This window comes from Fusarium coffeatum, assembly GCF_003316985.1.
Source record: "Fusarium coffeatum strain FIESC_28 chromosome Unknown BRIP53273_contig_70, whole genome shotgun sequence".
NCBI classification, from domain to species: Eukaryota; Fungi; Ascomycota; class Sordariomycetes; order Hypocreales; family Nectriaceae; genus Fusarium; species Fusarium coffeatum.
This window is the reverse complement of record NW_022157866.1, coordinates 147,719-162,334: the sequence shown is the minus strand read 5'-3', so window position 1 is coordinate 162,334 and position 14,616 is coordinate 147,719. Positions and strand designations below refer to the sequence as shown.

General features: G+C 48.9%; 5 protein-coding genes across 5 annotated transcripts; 2 read left to right on the top strand and 3 right to left on the bottom strand.

Moving 5' to 3' along the window:
• Window positions 1–729: 729 nt before the first annotated feature.
• Window positions 730–2,361, bottom strand: FIESC28_03360 (uncharacterized protein; the record flags this gene model as incomplete). Its single annotated transcript, XM_031157509.1, has 3 exons — window positions 730–1,596; window positions 1,665–2,088; window positions 2,351–2,361. The coding sequence occupies 3 exons, from the start codon at window positions 2,359–2,361 to the stop codon at window positions 730–732; spliced, it is 1,302 nt and encodes a 433-aa protein (XP_031018482.1).
• Window positions 2,362–3,098: 737 nt separating this feature from the next.
• On the top strand, window positions 3,099–5,159 carry FIESC28_03359 (uncharacterized protein; the record flags this gene model as incomplete). Its single annotated transcript, XM_031157508.1, has 1 exon — window positions 3,099–5,159. The coding sequence occupies one exon, from the start codon at window positions 3,099–3,101 to the stop codon at window positions 5,157–5,159; it is 2,061 nt and encodes a 686-aa protein (XP_031018481.1).
• Window positions 5,160–5,495: 336 nt separating this feature from the next.
• On the top strand, window positions 5,496–6,338 carry FIESC28_03358 (uncharacterized protein; the record flags this gene model as incomplete). Its single annotated transcript, XM_031157507.1, has 2 exons — window positions 5,496–5,776; window positions 5,828–6,338. The coding sequence occupies 2 exons, from the start codon at window positions 5,496–5,498 to the stop codon at window positions 6,336–6,338; spliced, it is 792 nt and encodes a 263-aa protein (XP_031018480.1).
• Window positions 6,339–6,422: 84 nt separating this feature from the next.
• On the bottom strand, window positions 6,423–7,488 carry FIESC28_03357 (uncharacterized protein; the record flags this gene model as incomplete). The annotated part of the gene is made up of 2 exons (XM_031157506.1): window positions 6,423–6,901; window positions 6,951–7,488. The coding sequence occupies 2 exons, from the start codon at window positions 7,486–7,488 to the stop codon at window positions 6,423–6,425; spliced, it is 1,017 nt and encodes a 338-aa protein (XP_031018479.1).
• Window positions 7,489–8,581: 1,093 nt separating this feature from the next.
• FIESC28_03356 (uncharacterized protein) lies at window positions 8,582–9,931 on the bottom strand (the record flags this gene model as incomplete). The annotated part of the gene is made up of 2 exons (XM_031157505.1): window positions 8,582–9,358; window positions 9,410–9,931. 2 exons carry the CDS (start codon window positions 9,929–9,931, stop codon window positions 8,582–8,584), a joined length of 1,299 nt encoding a protein of 432 aa, XP_031018478.1.
• Window positions 9,932–14,616: the final 4,685 nt, after the last annotated feature.

Sequence of the window (14,616 nt, the reverse complement as noted above, 5' to 3'; positions counted from 1 at the left end):
CGCCCTCCATTCACGAATGAAGTTTGAGACATTCACCAATGCGGTATGTGTTGATTTATGACATCAGTCATGGGGAGTAGTTAAGTTCACTCTACTTCTGGCTCCAAGACAAAAATACCTCCGAGGAGCACAAAGTGGAACCAATCAAGATATATCTATACTTGACCTGCATGGTATGGTTGTGCTTGGAGTTGTGTTTACTCACAGAACCTTACTTATCCCGGCCAAAGGGAATAATAGACTTCGATGATTTCACCAGTCTCATGCTGGACCGTTGGGCCGTATCAAAGATCAAACAATCTTGCCTGATATCAACCTTATGTTCTCGTATTCTTTACTTATGACTCTTCAAACAGCACGTAGCCGTCCCGAAGACAAGGCCCTTCAAGCCACCTAAGAACGAAACCGCCCGGTTAACATACAATCTCAGGCCTGGCCACCGGCCACCTTAGATAGCCCTCGCACTCGCTGATCGATCAGTCAATTCACGTGGTTACACGACCAAGGATTCGAAGATGGCGGCATAGTGTACCTTGCCTCTCATTAGATTTTCTTGGTGCTCTACGTAGAGCCAAGCTATGAACGAACATACAGTTATAATACAAGTAATCAGTTCCGATCCTGCTCCGCTTTTCCTGTATAACGCCTCGGGCCTGTCCTGTAACACAGGCGCCCATTTCTTCAAAGTACCGCTGAAGATCGAATAAAAATTGACAGCACCAGTTCCTTCTATTCCGTCCCATCACCAGGTAGGGTTCGACTGAGGCCAGCCCCAGCCCACCATTCATCGGGGATATCCTCGCGTCGCGCCAGGCTTCGCACAATATGTTGCATGCTCATCCAGTCTTCGTCCCCAGCATGCGTGGTGCTTCCAGATGCTGCAGGGCTCTCTTGGTTATGTCTTGTTCGTTCTGAGGGTTGTTCGTCATCCGAGTTGCCTACAGACAGATGTCCCACCCAGGCTTGACGCGATCGTAGAATACCATCTCGATTTGTGCGATCTCGAATCGATCTGGCACGTCTCAAGTTGTCGGTCGCTGGGCCATCTGCGGATCTTCGGGGTCTCGGTCCCCAAGTGACTGCATCCCTGTCTCGAGCAGCCCTTCTACCCGCAGGGCCATCAATGCTAAGATCGGGCACCCGTACGCGAACACGTCGCATCTCCTCTCGACGTCGTCGAATTCGATCCAATACAGTTTGAGTATGATCGTGTTCCTCTGTCTCAGAGCCTTCACAGCCAGACTCACAGGCTTGGTCTACTGTTGTATCCAGATTCACATGAGGGGCATGAAAAGAGTCGCCAGCCATGACGCCTGCGCTCTGAGAAGCAATGTTCGAAGCAAACGAAGACCCTGCGCTGGGCGGCTGAGGATCAGGGGTCAGGGTAGACAGAAGAGTTTCCCATGGCTCGGCGCTGATGCTTCTTTCACGGTCACCAAGCCCATCGGCGTACCGACTGCGCAGTCGCGGTTGCGGTACTACCGTTGAACGAAAGCCGTCAGCCGAAAGATCGCGCAACGAAACCTGCAACGAGATCGGGGGAAGCCTTGGACCCTCGTCATCCTCAGGAACTGGTCGGGGAGGCACTGGCCTTGTCTAGTTTGAGTGTTAGCACAATTTTAACTCGAAATTGATACCCGGGGGTATCAAATTCATAAACTCACCATCGCAGATCCCGGCCAGTGAAATCTCTGGTGACTTGGAGGAGCATATGGATTTTGACCAGGTACAGATGCACTGGTGTTATCTCTAAATAAGGAGTGTAGATGCTCTTCAATTCGGCCTCTTCTAGGCTCGTCGGATGCATTCATGTCTCTTAGCACATCGCGCAACGGCCTTGTCGCAGGGTCGCTGTCAGGTGGGAACCCAGCTTCAATCCACGGTACGGACTGGCCATCTCGGTCGGTCAAAGAGCTGGATTGTTGTAGTGAGCCGTCTGCGAGGCGCTCACGGAGGGAAATGCGTCGGAGGGCTGCGGCGCGGCGTTCAATACGTGTGCGACGGATACTGGAGCGGGGTGGCGATGTCGCACTGCACTTGTCGGCAGTCTTAGACTGGACATCTGACTCGACGGGGGCAATGAATAATCTGCAATAACGGGTTAACAAGTGCACATTTTGGCGGAATGAGGCCTTCTACTGCGACGATTATGCAAAGGACGAAGCGGACGATATTAAATAACGGCTAAGCGCATTCGCATTCGCAAGTTCAGCAGCGAGCCGTTGCGCTGATGTAGTGAAGCAACGGTGATAGCGACGACAACGAGATCGATCGACCGGGGCATCACTACGTCGGCGCAATGACAATGAAGGTACTGGATGGGGTCATAAAAAAACAAGGATGCGCTTACGGGAGGCCCATGGTTGGAAATTTTGAAAGCGAATGACAGGACCGACGAAAAAAGCCGAATAATAATTCAAAACGTTTAAGAAGAATATGTCGAAGATTGCGAAACGGTTTTCATGGATGGAATATGCACTTCGATATAACGGCGATGATGTCGTTGCCCGGATACGCAATAAAGTTGATAAAGCCAGACGAAGGCGTGAAGCGTGAAAGCGGGTAATTAACCAGTGGAGAGGATGAAAGAACGGAGTGGGCAGTGGGCGAAGGGGGTTGCGTTGCGGGGGGGTCAAGGGATAGAGGGAGCAATAAAACTGGAAAGCCAATTAGAAGAGCAAGAGCTATTGCGGCTCTAAAGCGGCTTCGCGTGCGCGTTGACTTCACGTGTATCGTGTTTGATCAGCCAATCAACACGAGCCCGAGATTTCGCTAGAATATAGCTTGCACCGCCACAGACTGCGCCATATCAGACCACTTCCATCGGCATTCGGGAGTCGGGACCGTGTGGCTGGAGCTCAATGACCAAATACCCCACTACTTTCAACATCAATTGCCCCCGGTGAAAATTAATGGCCTTACGGAGTCAAGACTCATTCATGTCTTGACGTCGATGATAATCCGCAACTTTCAATCATCACCCAATTTCATCACCTCGCCCTGGGATAGCTTCAACCAGCATCTCAGGAGCCTCAAACGGCATTAGTGAACCCTAGCGCCGGGCTCTGGTGAGATGCCGTCTCACTTGAACGTTCAATATGTCTTCCAGTCAGGAAATCAAGTTCGCTCTTAACCGCATCAACCGTGTCTTGAAAGGAAAGAGAACAGAAGGCTACAGAGATATTCGACTGGGTCTGGATCGCATCCAACGTGTTGTTCCCAAGATTCAAGATTGGAAGGGAATCCATGTTGCTGGAACGAATGGCAAAGGCTCAATATGCACCTTTCTCGCGGGCATGTTCAAAGGTGCTGGTATCGGTTACGGAAGCTTCACATCACCTGCTTTTCCAGAGAAGCATAATGGAGTCACCATAAACGGCCTTTATGTAAATCCACGCATGTACGAGATGGAAATGCAGCATGTTCAGGAGAAATGGGACCGAGTTGCCACTGGTTGGGCAAAACAGCATGGTGATGATCCAAAAGGCCTGTCTCCATTCGAAGCCGAGACGGCAACAGCATTCCGGGTTTTCAACAAGATGCACGTTCCTTATGGTATTGTCGAGGTTGGTATGGGCGGTGCCACTGATGCGACCAATGTCATGAAGCACAAGGCTGTTACTGTCATTTCCAAGATCGGTCTTGATCACCAAGAATACCTCGGCAACACCATCGAAAACATCGCCAAAGTCAAAGCTGGAATCATGAAAAAGGGTGTCCCCTGTATCGTTGACCACACTAACCTCCCTTCTGTCATACATGTTCTCCGAGAGCACGCCCGATCAATAGGCACAGATATTATTCTCACATGGAAAGGCGAACCTTTACTCATGTCCCTCGACAATTCAAAATGGCAGCTTGAGAGTTACCAAGTACAGAATCTTTTGTGTGCAGCCATGGCCTTTCGTCAGCTGTTTCCGTTACAGCAAGTCAATTTTGACAAGCTTTTGGCAACGGGTCCCTTCCTACCTGGTCGATTAGAAACAGTTCGTGTAAATCCGCCTGCTTCTGGAGTCGAAGCTCGAGATATCTTGGTTGATGGTGCTCACAACATGCTGGGCATTGAAACATTGGCCGACCATGTCAACAAGCGTTTACGGACTCCGGAGCAGCCAGTGACTTGGGTTATGGGCGTGTCAGCCAGCAAGGATAAGCCTCTGCTAGCCATCATCGAAAAGCTCGTCCAGCCCCACGATAATTTTGCTATGGTCGAGTTTACTCAAGGCCCCAACGATCCTCAACCAGCACCCGCAAACTACGGTACTGAGCACGCCAGAACCTTTCTTCAAAACCCCGAACAAGTCTACGACGGAGAGCCTGATATTTCGAGCGCGCTGCCTTGGGCATGTGACAAGGCCAATGGCGGGCCTGTCGTTGTGACAGGAAGTCTGTATCTGATTCGACAACTATTGTCGCTGAAGGGTATTCGCCGAACAAGGGAGCTAGGTACTAGAAGACCTGGACGTTCTCAATTATATCGATATACTAAGCTCGCCAGGGAGGGAAAGCTCACAAAGGCTGAGCAACGTGAGTTCAAAGAAGCAAGACGACACTTTGAACTATCGCCCCATCGAAGCCGGATCTTCAGCGACAAACGCGAGCGAGGATATCTCCGACCCAGAGCGCAACCAGTTTCCAAAAGAACGAGATCACTCCAGAGAGAGGTTGCGTTCCATGCAAACCAGCGACGAAGTTATGAACAAACCATCAAGGCTCTAACGAAAGATTTGAGAGACCTAGATCGGAGGAAGAAGAACCCTAATCCCCAAGGCCCAGTTGCGAAACTAGTAGCTCGTATCGACGATTTGAAGACTCAGGTTGCCCAGCACAAAAAGAGACACAGCGAAACCATGGCCCAATTAAGAGGGTACGAAGCTATCCCGCACATGAAATACAAGACCCATACCCAAATCTTCGGGTACCCCAAAAAGCCCAAAGCACCAACCCAGTCCCCCTTCAAGGTCGATGAGGAGACTGCCAAGTCCTCTAAGAAGAAGGGAAAGCCCGTTATGACGTGGAAAGATAGAAGAGAGAGTTTCACTGAGGAGGTTGCGGCGGCTGAGAGAGAGCGAGCAATGGCGACCCGAGAAGCTGCAAGGACGAGAGCGGCAAAGGACAGTGCCGACCCCCAGATGGCTGGCGGCAGGAGAGTTTCGTGAGGTTCGAACGACTTATGAGATGGCTGGAATGTTTTGGATACCTAAAACTTGACTGTATTATACAAAGCGAATGATAGAAGGGTCAGGATTTGGGAGGAGAAAGTGTATGGGACAAGTCTGTACGATAGGAGAATTGAGGGTACTGCCCATCCTGATCTACCATAAACCTTCTCTTGATGTGAGCATGAATTTGACTGCTGTAATCTTAAACAACTCAAATGTCCCGGCTTCGTATATCACATGATCAGACCCTCACCGTAACTCACGGCTTCTGAATCCCCTCATGGCATTATACTTCATCGTTAGCCAACTCAGCACTCACTTATCCGCACCACCATGACATCCACAGATTACACGCACCTGATCATCGTCTGCTGCCACGGAGTTTGGCTCGGCGGCCCGACACGTGGCCAAGACGAAAATGAATGGCTCATAGCTGACTTTCAAAGAGGCGAGACTCCAACTTTTGTTGAGCATATCAAAGCCGGGGTGGCAGCCCTCTCCGAAGATCTATACGCCAGGCAACACCATACAGATAAAGACATCGGGTTTCGAACTGATACGCAATTTGATCCCCAATCAACAAAGTTTTCAAAGTCATGGCTAGTATTCTCTGGGTATGTATTTTGATGCTTGAGCATGTTCTGATGTACTGACAATGCTGTCAGAGCCGCAACACGCAAAGAAACACAGATTTCTGAGGCAGCTGGGTACAAGAACATCGCAACCGCGAATGATTACTGGGGTCTATTGTCAGATGAAGAATCTCGAAAGTCCGTATTATTAGAAGAGCGCGCTCTCGACTCCTACCACAACATCCTCTTCTCCCAGTCACTAATCTACTCTCGCTTCAAAACATTGCCGACGCACATCACCATCGTCAGCCATGGCTTTAAGAAGGAGCGGCTTGTGGATGGGCATTGCTCAGCTATAGGACTCGACCTCAACCGGGTCAACTTTATTGGTATAGACCCACCTGGGATGACAGCGGCGTCGAAAGATCAGGACAAGGAGGATGCGATGAAGGGCGTTGGGTTGGCTTTGGGAGAGTGGAAGGATGATCCGCATGGCACAGGTGAAGTTCTTGCTGGTAAGAGAGCTAAGAGGAATCCTTGGGGCGTGTGGCAGGGCCATTTCCCTGAGGGCTTTGATGATAGTGATTTGGCTTGTAAGAAGTAGAGTGGGCGCCAAGTCTTCAACACATAGATGATCCGACTCTAAAGATTTCTGTCTATCAACGATCTATATATCCATGCTGTGCCTCTATAGAACGCTCTTCGCTCCTTCTCTTGTCTGGCTCTTCCCTCGTGGTCCTTTCTCAACAGCATTCACCAAGAACCGCACAGCATCCTCCACCATGGCAGCACTGAATCTATGTCCAATACCCTCATATACTCTATCATCAAGTTCCACGCCTCCATCACGGTACCAACCCTTCTCACCCACTGCCTCTTTCAGCATCGTGACGAAGGGCTTGGCATTCGCATATGGAACTAGAGCATCATCGCCCCCTGAGCAGAGAAGTAACTTCTTGCCTCTAATGCGCTCATCCAAGATACCTCGTAGGCGAGACTGCTCGGCATCTGATAGAGATCCAGATGGGATGGGTGAAGTACCAAAGAGTAATGTCTTGGGGTCGTGAGAGCAACAGGTTCCGATGAGATCCTTGGGGAAATATTTGCTTCCGATGAAATCAACGCCGCAGTCAAGATTTGCTTGCGCAGCACGATCGCTCATAAGACCTATCCTCTCATTAGCTTCATCCTCTCCTCATTCTCATCACAAACTTACTCTGGAAATCAGGACATCCAATAATCACCACGGCCGCATCAATCCTCTTCTCTCCAAAGAAAGCTTGCCAAGCACTATGTCCGCCCAAGCTCCATCCCAAACAAACATGAGCGTCAACTTCACGACCCAAATATCCAGAAACAAGATCCATCAGATTTCTCATGTCAGACACGCCACCCTTGACCATACCAAACATGTCAATAGCATGCGTCACATTGCCTTTATCCCAGGCATGGTTCGCTTCTTCACTGACAAGTCTGGTTCCATGATTGGGCATGTCAAAGGTCAAAGCGATGAGACCCCGCTTGGGGTTTTCGCCAGCGTGTGACGTGTATGCTGAGATGGTACGTTTGGCGATATCGTGCATTCTTGCTCGTGTTCTGGTCCTAGGGTGAAGCAGCCAGAGACATGAGACTGGGACATTGGCAGGCAGTTCCTCAAGGCCGTAGACGTCGACGAGCAGGCCCGCCATAGGGATCGTCTTGACGGAGATGGAGGGCGGCTCCGGTAAGCCCTTTGTTGTATATGTTTCCGCCATTGTTATATGTCTTGTTTGTACGATATAGAGATTGTTACGTTGTTTCAGTAAGGTTGCGCTTGATATCACAACTGGTAGTCGCTGAAGATCGACATGTGGGTCTAGGGTAGCGGAGTAGGTATTTGTCACGACATTTCTGATTGCATCATATCGTGGCAGACAGCTAAATAATACACATAGTAGAGAAATCCAGGCCGGTATTGAATCTCTACAATATTCTCCGGATGGAAACTCGACTTTGTTTGTTGGTTTCTGCGTTGTGTTGGCGTTGTGTGGATGATGTTGCCAGAACACGAAGAGCGCAGTCTGGCAAATCAATTTATAAACCCTCAGAAGGACTGACCCCTGGAGGCATAAGGGACGGAATAAATTGGCCACTTTATGCTAGCTTAGACTAGCAGTTAGGCTACTTTATTATGAAAGCCTAAGCCTTAGAGGACAATTCTTCTGTTATGCACCTGTAAACACAATAGTTCGAGATAAACATGTTCAACCTCGCCAGGTTCCAACAAAGACTGGAGAGAGATCATGAATCCAAACCAATAGTATTCCGGTATACTTGAGTTCACAGAATCTATTGTGTATCTGCTTAAGACACTACCCATACTTACAAGATTTACATCAACAACACAATCTTAACAGTTCAAAATAGTTATTAATTCACGCAATGTCGCGATTGCCTCATCACCTTAAACTAACGTTTAAAAAAGGTGGGATAAATAAGCCAACATCATCAACATCCATCGCCATGCTGCTAGAAAAAGCAGGAAAACAAAAAGACAAAAAAGAACCAAAAAAAAGAAACTGCCCAGCCCTTTCCTCAACGCCTTGTGCGGTATCCGTTTGCCCACTTGCCTTATTCCCAGCCCAGCCCAGTCCAGTTCCTTTATGCTGCCTGCGAAGAAACGTGCGTTGTTTCGAAAAATAAAAAGGGAAGAGAGGAAAGAAGAAAAGGAATTGGTTGCGTGTCCCCCTTCTAAAGTGTCTTCTATAACCGGCTGTGGTTCGAGAATACACCTGCATGTGTCTGTAGTAGTCTGCCGACGGGGGTATATGTCGGCATTCATGTTCGGGTAATCTTATTGCATGAAGCTTAGTCGACCTTCCAGTGATCATGCTCGTCGGAGCCAAGGTAGAGTTCGACACCGTACAACACCATGGTTAGTCCGATGTTGGCCCATTGCCAGTTGCTGCCTTCGGGATCACCGCCCCTCAGCGTCCAGCCATCAGGGCCGTCACTGGTGGTGAAATGTTGTAGGAGCAGACTCGTGTAGACAGCTATTAAGATTGAGGGTGAGAACCAGCTGAGGAATCCCAGAAGTTTGCTGGCAGTCTCTCCATCTTCCCAATCAGGCTCCTGCATCATAGCTCGCGCACCCGATTCTCGAATTGAAGGGATGATTCGTGTAGCGCAGTAGAATACTAATGAGCGGTAGGTTAAAGAGATGATGACTGAGGGTGTGATGGTTTGGAAGGCCGCATATAGCAGGGCCAAGGATGAGTGGACGGCATAGGGCAATGAACCCAGCATGTGAAGGAAAGTTGAGTAAGATGCCATGATGACAGGTGGCAGAGGAGGAATGTCAGATTCGGAGTTCTCAAGGCCTTCTGTTTGGTCTGCATTCTCAGACGGTAGGTAATCCGTAAAGATTTGGTAGATGCAGAGGACGATGTAAGCAAAGAGAAGCGATGATTCGATAGGATTGCCGCGACCACTGCCGATACCAAAGGCGCACAGGAATACGGCAGTTGTCATTGCAATGCCGATTAGGGTGGCATCGAGGTTGCCAATTTGAGGGAATTGTGCAACTCTCCAGAGGAAGTAAACGGCACTGGCCATGATGGAGCTGGAGAGAACCAGAAGGACAATCTGCGAAATTGTTAGCATGCGATAGACTCAAAAATTCTTCAAAAAACGTACCAGCCAAGTATCACTTCTTCCACGGTTGACGAGCCACCTGGTAAGTTGTCCTGCGGCTTGGATGACCAGCAAGGTACAGAAACCCTCCAAAAGCTGGAAAACGGGCCCCGAATACCGTAGCACATTATCCCATCCACCCAGCGTGACCGTCTCAATCAGACCATCTCTGCCAAACATCCATTCCCTCCAGCTTGTGCTTTTGGAGTTGAACAAACCACCCACTGTTCGCTCCACCCAGTTTGTGTTGCCAGCGTCAACAGCAAACTGGCCCAGTGCCCAGATGAGAAGGGTAGGGATGATGATCCATTGCGACAGTCGTAGGAACCCAGAGAGGAAATACCGCGAGCGTGACTTTTCGGGCGTCAAAAGCTCAAGGCTAGAGTATATGAAGTAGAAGAGGAAGAGGGCTAGACTGTAAGCCAGCCCACTGTCGCGACCGCCGACATCGAAGGCGACGGGAATCGAGAGGACGATGCTGAGCAGGAAAATGGAGCTGAAAAGCGCCCTGAATAGCCACCACATCTGAGCGAAGAGATGGCAGGCGTAGGCCGCGCCGAGGAGGGTATCGGGATCGTTTTCGTTGCGTTCAGCGGTTGTGCGGTTAAGCGATAGCGGAGGATATCGTGACAGCTAAAAAGATCTCGCCCGGTGGTGTGGAGTTGCTCAAGGGGAGTTTTTGCCCATCGATAAGGCTCGTTTCGATCTGGCTTGTGAAAGTGCGTGCGATATTATTTTAAGGCCGGTTCACTAGCGAGAGGGTCCAGGCGGGACGGAAGATACAGAGCTCGAGCAGGGTAAAGTTGAGGTTGACAAGACACGACAAGACAACAGACGGTCAGTTCCCAAAAGTTGGCGGTTGACTGGTCTGAAATTCACGGTACGTAGCGTAGCTCTAACAGTGGTTCTCGGCTGTTGCTGGATGTTTGAGTGTGACTTGCGCACACGGCGATGCAATGTGGCTAATCGAAGTAGCTGCCAATTTTTGCTTATCGTCTGCTATCTTCACGTGGTAGAGAACAGCGTAGCAAACTGTAAGGTAGCGCATTTACAGGGCATCACATCATTTCACCCAGAAGCTCAGGCCAGCCACAGCGTCACTCGGCCGCTAAAACAAGTTGACGGGGGTAGAAGCTTTCTGGGTGACGATTGGCACGTGTCACTCGGAAAGAGTCAAGAGCTCTTCACTTATCTTTGATCGAAACAACATCAAATAATGCTAATGCACGGTAAACCAAGTTTCAGATCATAAAAAGACAGGTTTATTGTTTCTATTTTGGACTGGATTGACCAAGCAGAGACGACGGGAATGAACTGGGTTGGGTTGATGCATAGCGTCACATCGACTTGATAGGCCTGCAGCACATCTTCCAAACAAGAAAGCAGATCAGTACCTACATGCAGCAAGGAAGGATCAGGAACGATGACAGCATCAATAGGTAACCCTCTATTAAACACCTACGTTGCACCGATGACCAGGCCATCTCCTTCTATTCTAGTCTCGCTGAGAGTTGCAAGTCTCCTGGTCAGCAAGACAACACATTATATTAGACCCATCACGAGATTAAGATAAAAGGACCCTGAGGATCACGGATCCTAAGTAAAAGAAATAAGGTTCATGATAAATCATATTTGGTATGGTTTGTTTCTTGTCATGAGCTCCAGGCTCCAGCACATCGTGACTTTCGCTTACGGATATACTAAAATCCGTGACTTCCTAGCCTGGAAAACACGGCCTCCACTCTTGCCAAAGACTCGTCTCCACGCCGTATCGTATCACGAGTTTCTTACTCCTTCATCATCACAACCCCCACGTCGCATCAAATCCAACAGTTCTTCGATTCTTGTTATTCCGACCGAATGATATTTCGATATTGCGACATCCCGACAATTTTTTATCGCTACTTCCAAAAGATGCTGCGTATTAGTGCCAGTGCCACAATACTCGTGTCTTTACATGCAACATTTCGAACTTTTCACACTCTGCCCATGCTTTGATTCAGTCATGAACCTTTTGCCTTGCCTCGCATGCCTCCATGAAACTAACACAGATCTATTCCACAAACTCTGAAAATTTGCCCTGCTCCTTTCCATTCCAATAACACTCGCTCAATTATCAATTTTTGGCTCATTGATTTAATCGTTTGGTAGCTGGATACAGCATGGCACATTGTGTTTGGACATTAAGCAATGTCGTATTCATATAGATGTAGCAAGCGCTATGTATTTTGGGAAGGAATTGCGATGTACCATTTCCTTCTGCTTTGTACGGCTGTTGCATAAGACGAGTCGCGTCGTGTTGAGACATCCATTAGCTAGTGCTGGCCTCTCAGATAATTATATGCATTGCAAGTGCATTTAATTATCATTCCCTTCATTCTGGATGCGAAAAGGATTTCGTGTTCTGTCGGCAAGTCGTTTCCTGTTGGTGGTGTTGGCCGTGTGGGCATATTGGTGGTGACGACATATTGTGGTGGTGATGGCTTCAACTCGTTGAGGGGAATTAATTGAGGGCGGGGATGTATCGCGGCAACACCAAAACACTTGTGAATCATCACGGCGCTGCGTTTTGCGGGAAACGAAAAGCTTCACGCTGGTGCAGTGCAAGATGCTGCCGCCAACGGCCCACCAGCTGCCACCCGCCCGCCAGCCTGCGATGCCTCAACCACCACCAAAAGCCTCACCGCATCACCACCACTCCTCCCACCAGGAGGGCTACGACCTGCCAATCCTATATATACTGTCAGATCTACCCTTCCTTCCACGGGGGAGCAGGGGCGCTGGGGTAACCAGTCAGGTCAAACTGTTCTCGCCGGGTGGTTAAGGGGATCGACTTAATAACAATACGACGACTAACTTGACGACAACCCACATTCGAATCCTGACGACAACTGAAAACACAAAAAATCGACGACAATTGAAGGGGGTGCAGACGGCGCTGGGGTAACCAGTCAGGTCAAACTGTACCGCCCGGAGGAGAGTTGGACAACAACAATACCCGACGACCCTGAGTAACAGCAACAACAAGCACCCATAGATCGACAGGGATGTAGGGCCGTCCGGGGCCCGAACCCTTTTGCTATTTTGACCTATGGTATTTTTTGCACTGGGGTTTAATATGTAGTGGCATGCGATATGCGCTGAGTTAGTATGTAATTCTAGTAGACTGTAAAAGTTACGTAGGAACTATAATACTTTCTGTCTGTACTATGAAAAACCTAACTAGAGCTTGATTCTAAAGAAAGAGAACTGCTATAGGTGTATAATATACTGAACTAAATTACTATTAAGAGAGCTTAAAAAATAAAGAATTAAAATCTTGAGATTGATTTGAATTAAACGTGATACCTGTGATAAAGATATGAAGTTGAAAAATGTCTTGTTCAATTGGTTGGAAACTCGATCGCCCAGAGATCGCCCAGCCCTTGGCACTAGCTTGGCAATAACCTCGTCGCAAGTGGATATCAGACAACACCACGGACGCTCACGACATTTTTCTCAAGTAATAAGCTTAAACGGCCCACAATCACACGGACATGCGCTCTTGCCAGCAGGATAAAACTCCCCGAGCTCCCCGTCACGGACAAGAGGCGATGACATGAAAGAACTGGTACTCAATCGCATGATCGGACAATTCGAGAACATCCCGACGAGCCGCAAACTATTGTTCTAGCCTGAATGTCGCCTTCCAAGGATCCAATGATGTGACACCAGGGACTGGAAAGAACTGACCACTCTCAGCTTTGTTGATGGGAGTAAATGTTTCGAGTTCTCGGGTCCTCTTGGCCTAGTCGGGACAACGCACCAAGCTACGGCCTTCATTAAACTCAAAGATCACGTATTCTTATAGTAAATCACATCATTCCTGATCAACTCCCCGTGAACAGTGGGACGAGCGAGCATTTGATAACGGCTGGGAGACAACACATCACATCCAGGGTCCAAGGTCTAGGGACCAGCCGTCCAACACCAGAAGATAAGGTTGTTGCAGAAAGGATACTCAAAAGATAGAGTGAGACCGAGGTAACATCTAGCCCTGCATTCTGCAAGAGCTTGCATCACAGCGCTGATCAGTCCCTCAGTTACATGCTGTTGGTTCCAAACCAGATGCCCTCCCTCATCATGAGTGACAGCAGCGTCAGGGTGTCAGAAGAATTCGCTACTAAACTCATAAGGGACGAAATATATGATAACCTTATGATAGCTTAGGCCAGCACTTAGGCTACTTTATTTTGGTAGCCTAAGCCTTAGAGGACATTTCTTCTGTTACCAACGTAAGCAGCTGCATGATCATCCACCTGACGAGCGCCTCGTTCAATAGTCGATTATTGCGCAGTCGCTGCTTGAATTGCGTGCGACCCTTCAGCTGAAGCTCGTGAGCTTATCTTCTGGGACCAACAATAGAGACAACTTGCAGATCGAGCTACTGCAATTGGCCTTGCCTCTTCGACGTGCAAGTACGTAAAAACTACGTCTTTTTGCCATCAGAATTTAGAGCTCAGACCCGGGGCTAAGAAGCTATGACCCGACCCAGTCTGTAACCTTGGAATTGTTTGGGGCAATGCGGAAAACTGAGATTTCGATTCGGGATAATAGAAACAGTGGAACGAATAAAATTCTTCGACTAGCACTGCAAATCTTTGAATATTTTCATCGTCCCAGCTTGACTTCGCTTGCAAGTTTAATCGCCATGTTTCCTGAAATCTGGGGATAGCTTGGACCTCAAGCCCCTGCCAGGCAGACGTTTAAAACCAGTGATCGACCAGACGGAGGCTCCGGTAGGTTTTGCGTTTTAAACGATGATGTGACCCAAATGGGATTTACTGGCTGACGTGCAGCTTCAGTCTGGGTCGTCGGGGTTATTGACAGGCCTAGTACGGATGTTCGGCACATCGCGTGGGCCGAGTGGGGGCACCGTTCGCCGTTCCGTGTGGATATACGACGGCTATTTGTCTGCACCTATCTAACATTAGTAGACATTTGGCTGCACTCCGAGGTGTGTGGAACGTGTGATCCTCCATGAGTGGTGTGTTGCGTAGCACTTTGAGAGTCAATGTCATCTTAGCGCGAGCTTTGCTAGAAAAGAGGACCAAAGAGGAGTGATAAGGAGGACGTCCGAAGGGGCAATTGCAGAGACTGACGACTAAACAACTCCCAATTTCAGTCTAGCAGTAAACCTCCACGCCCTGGGTAGGGAACAGGCTCTTGAA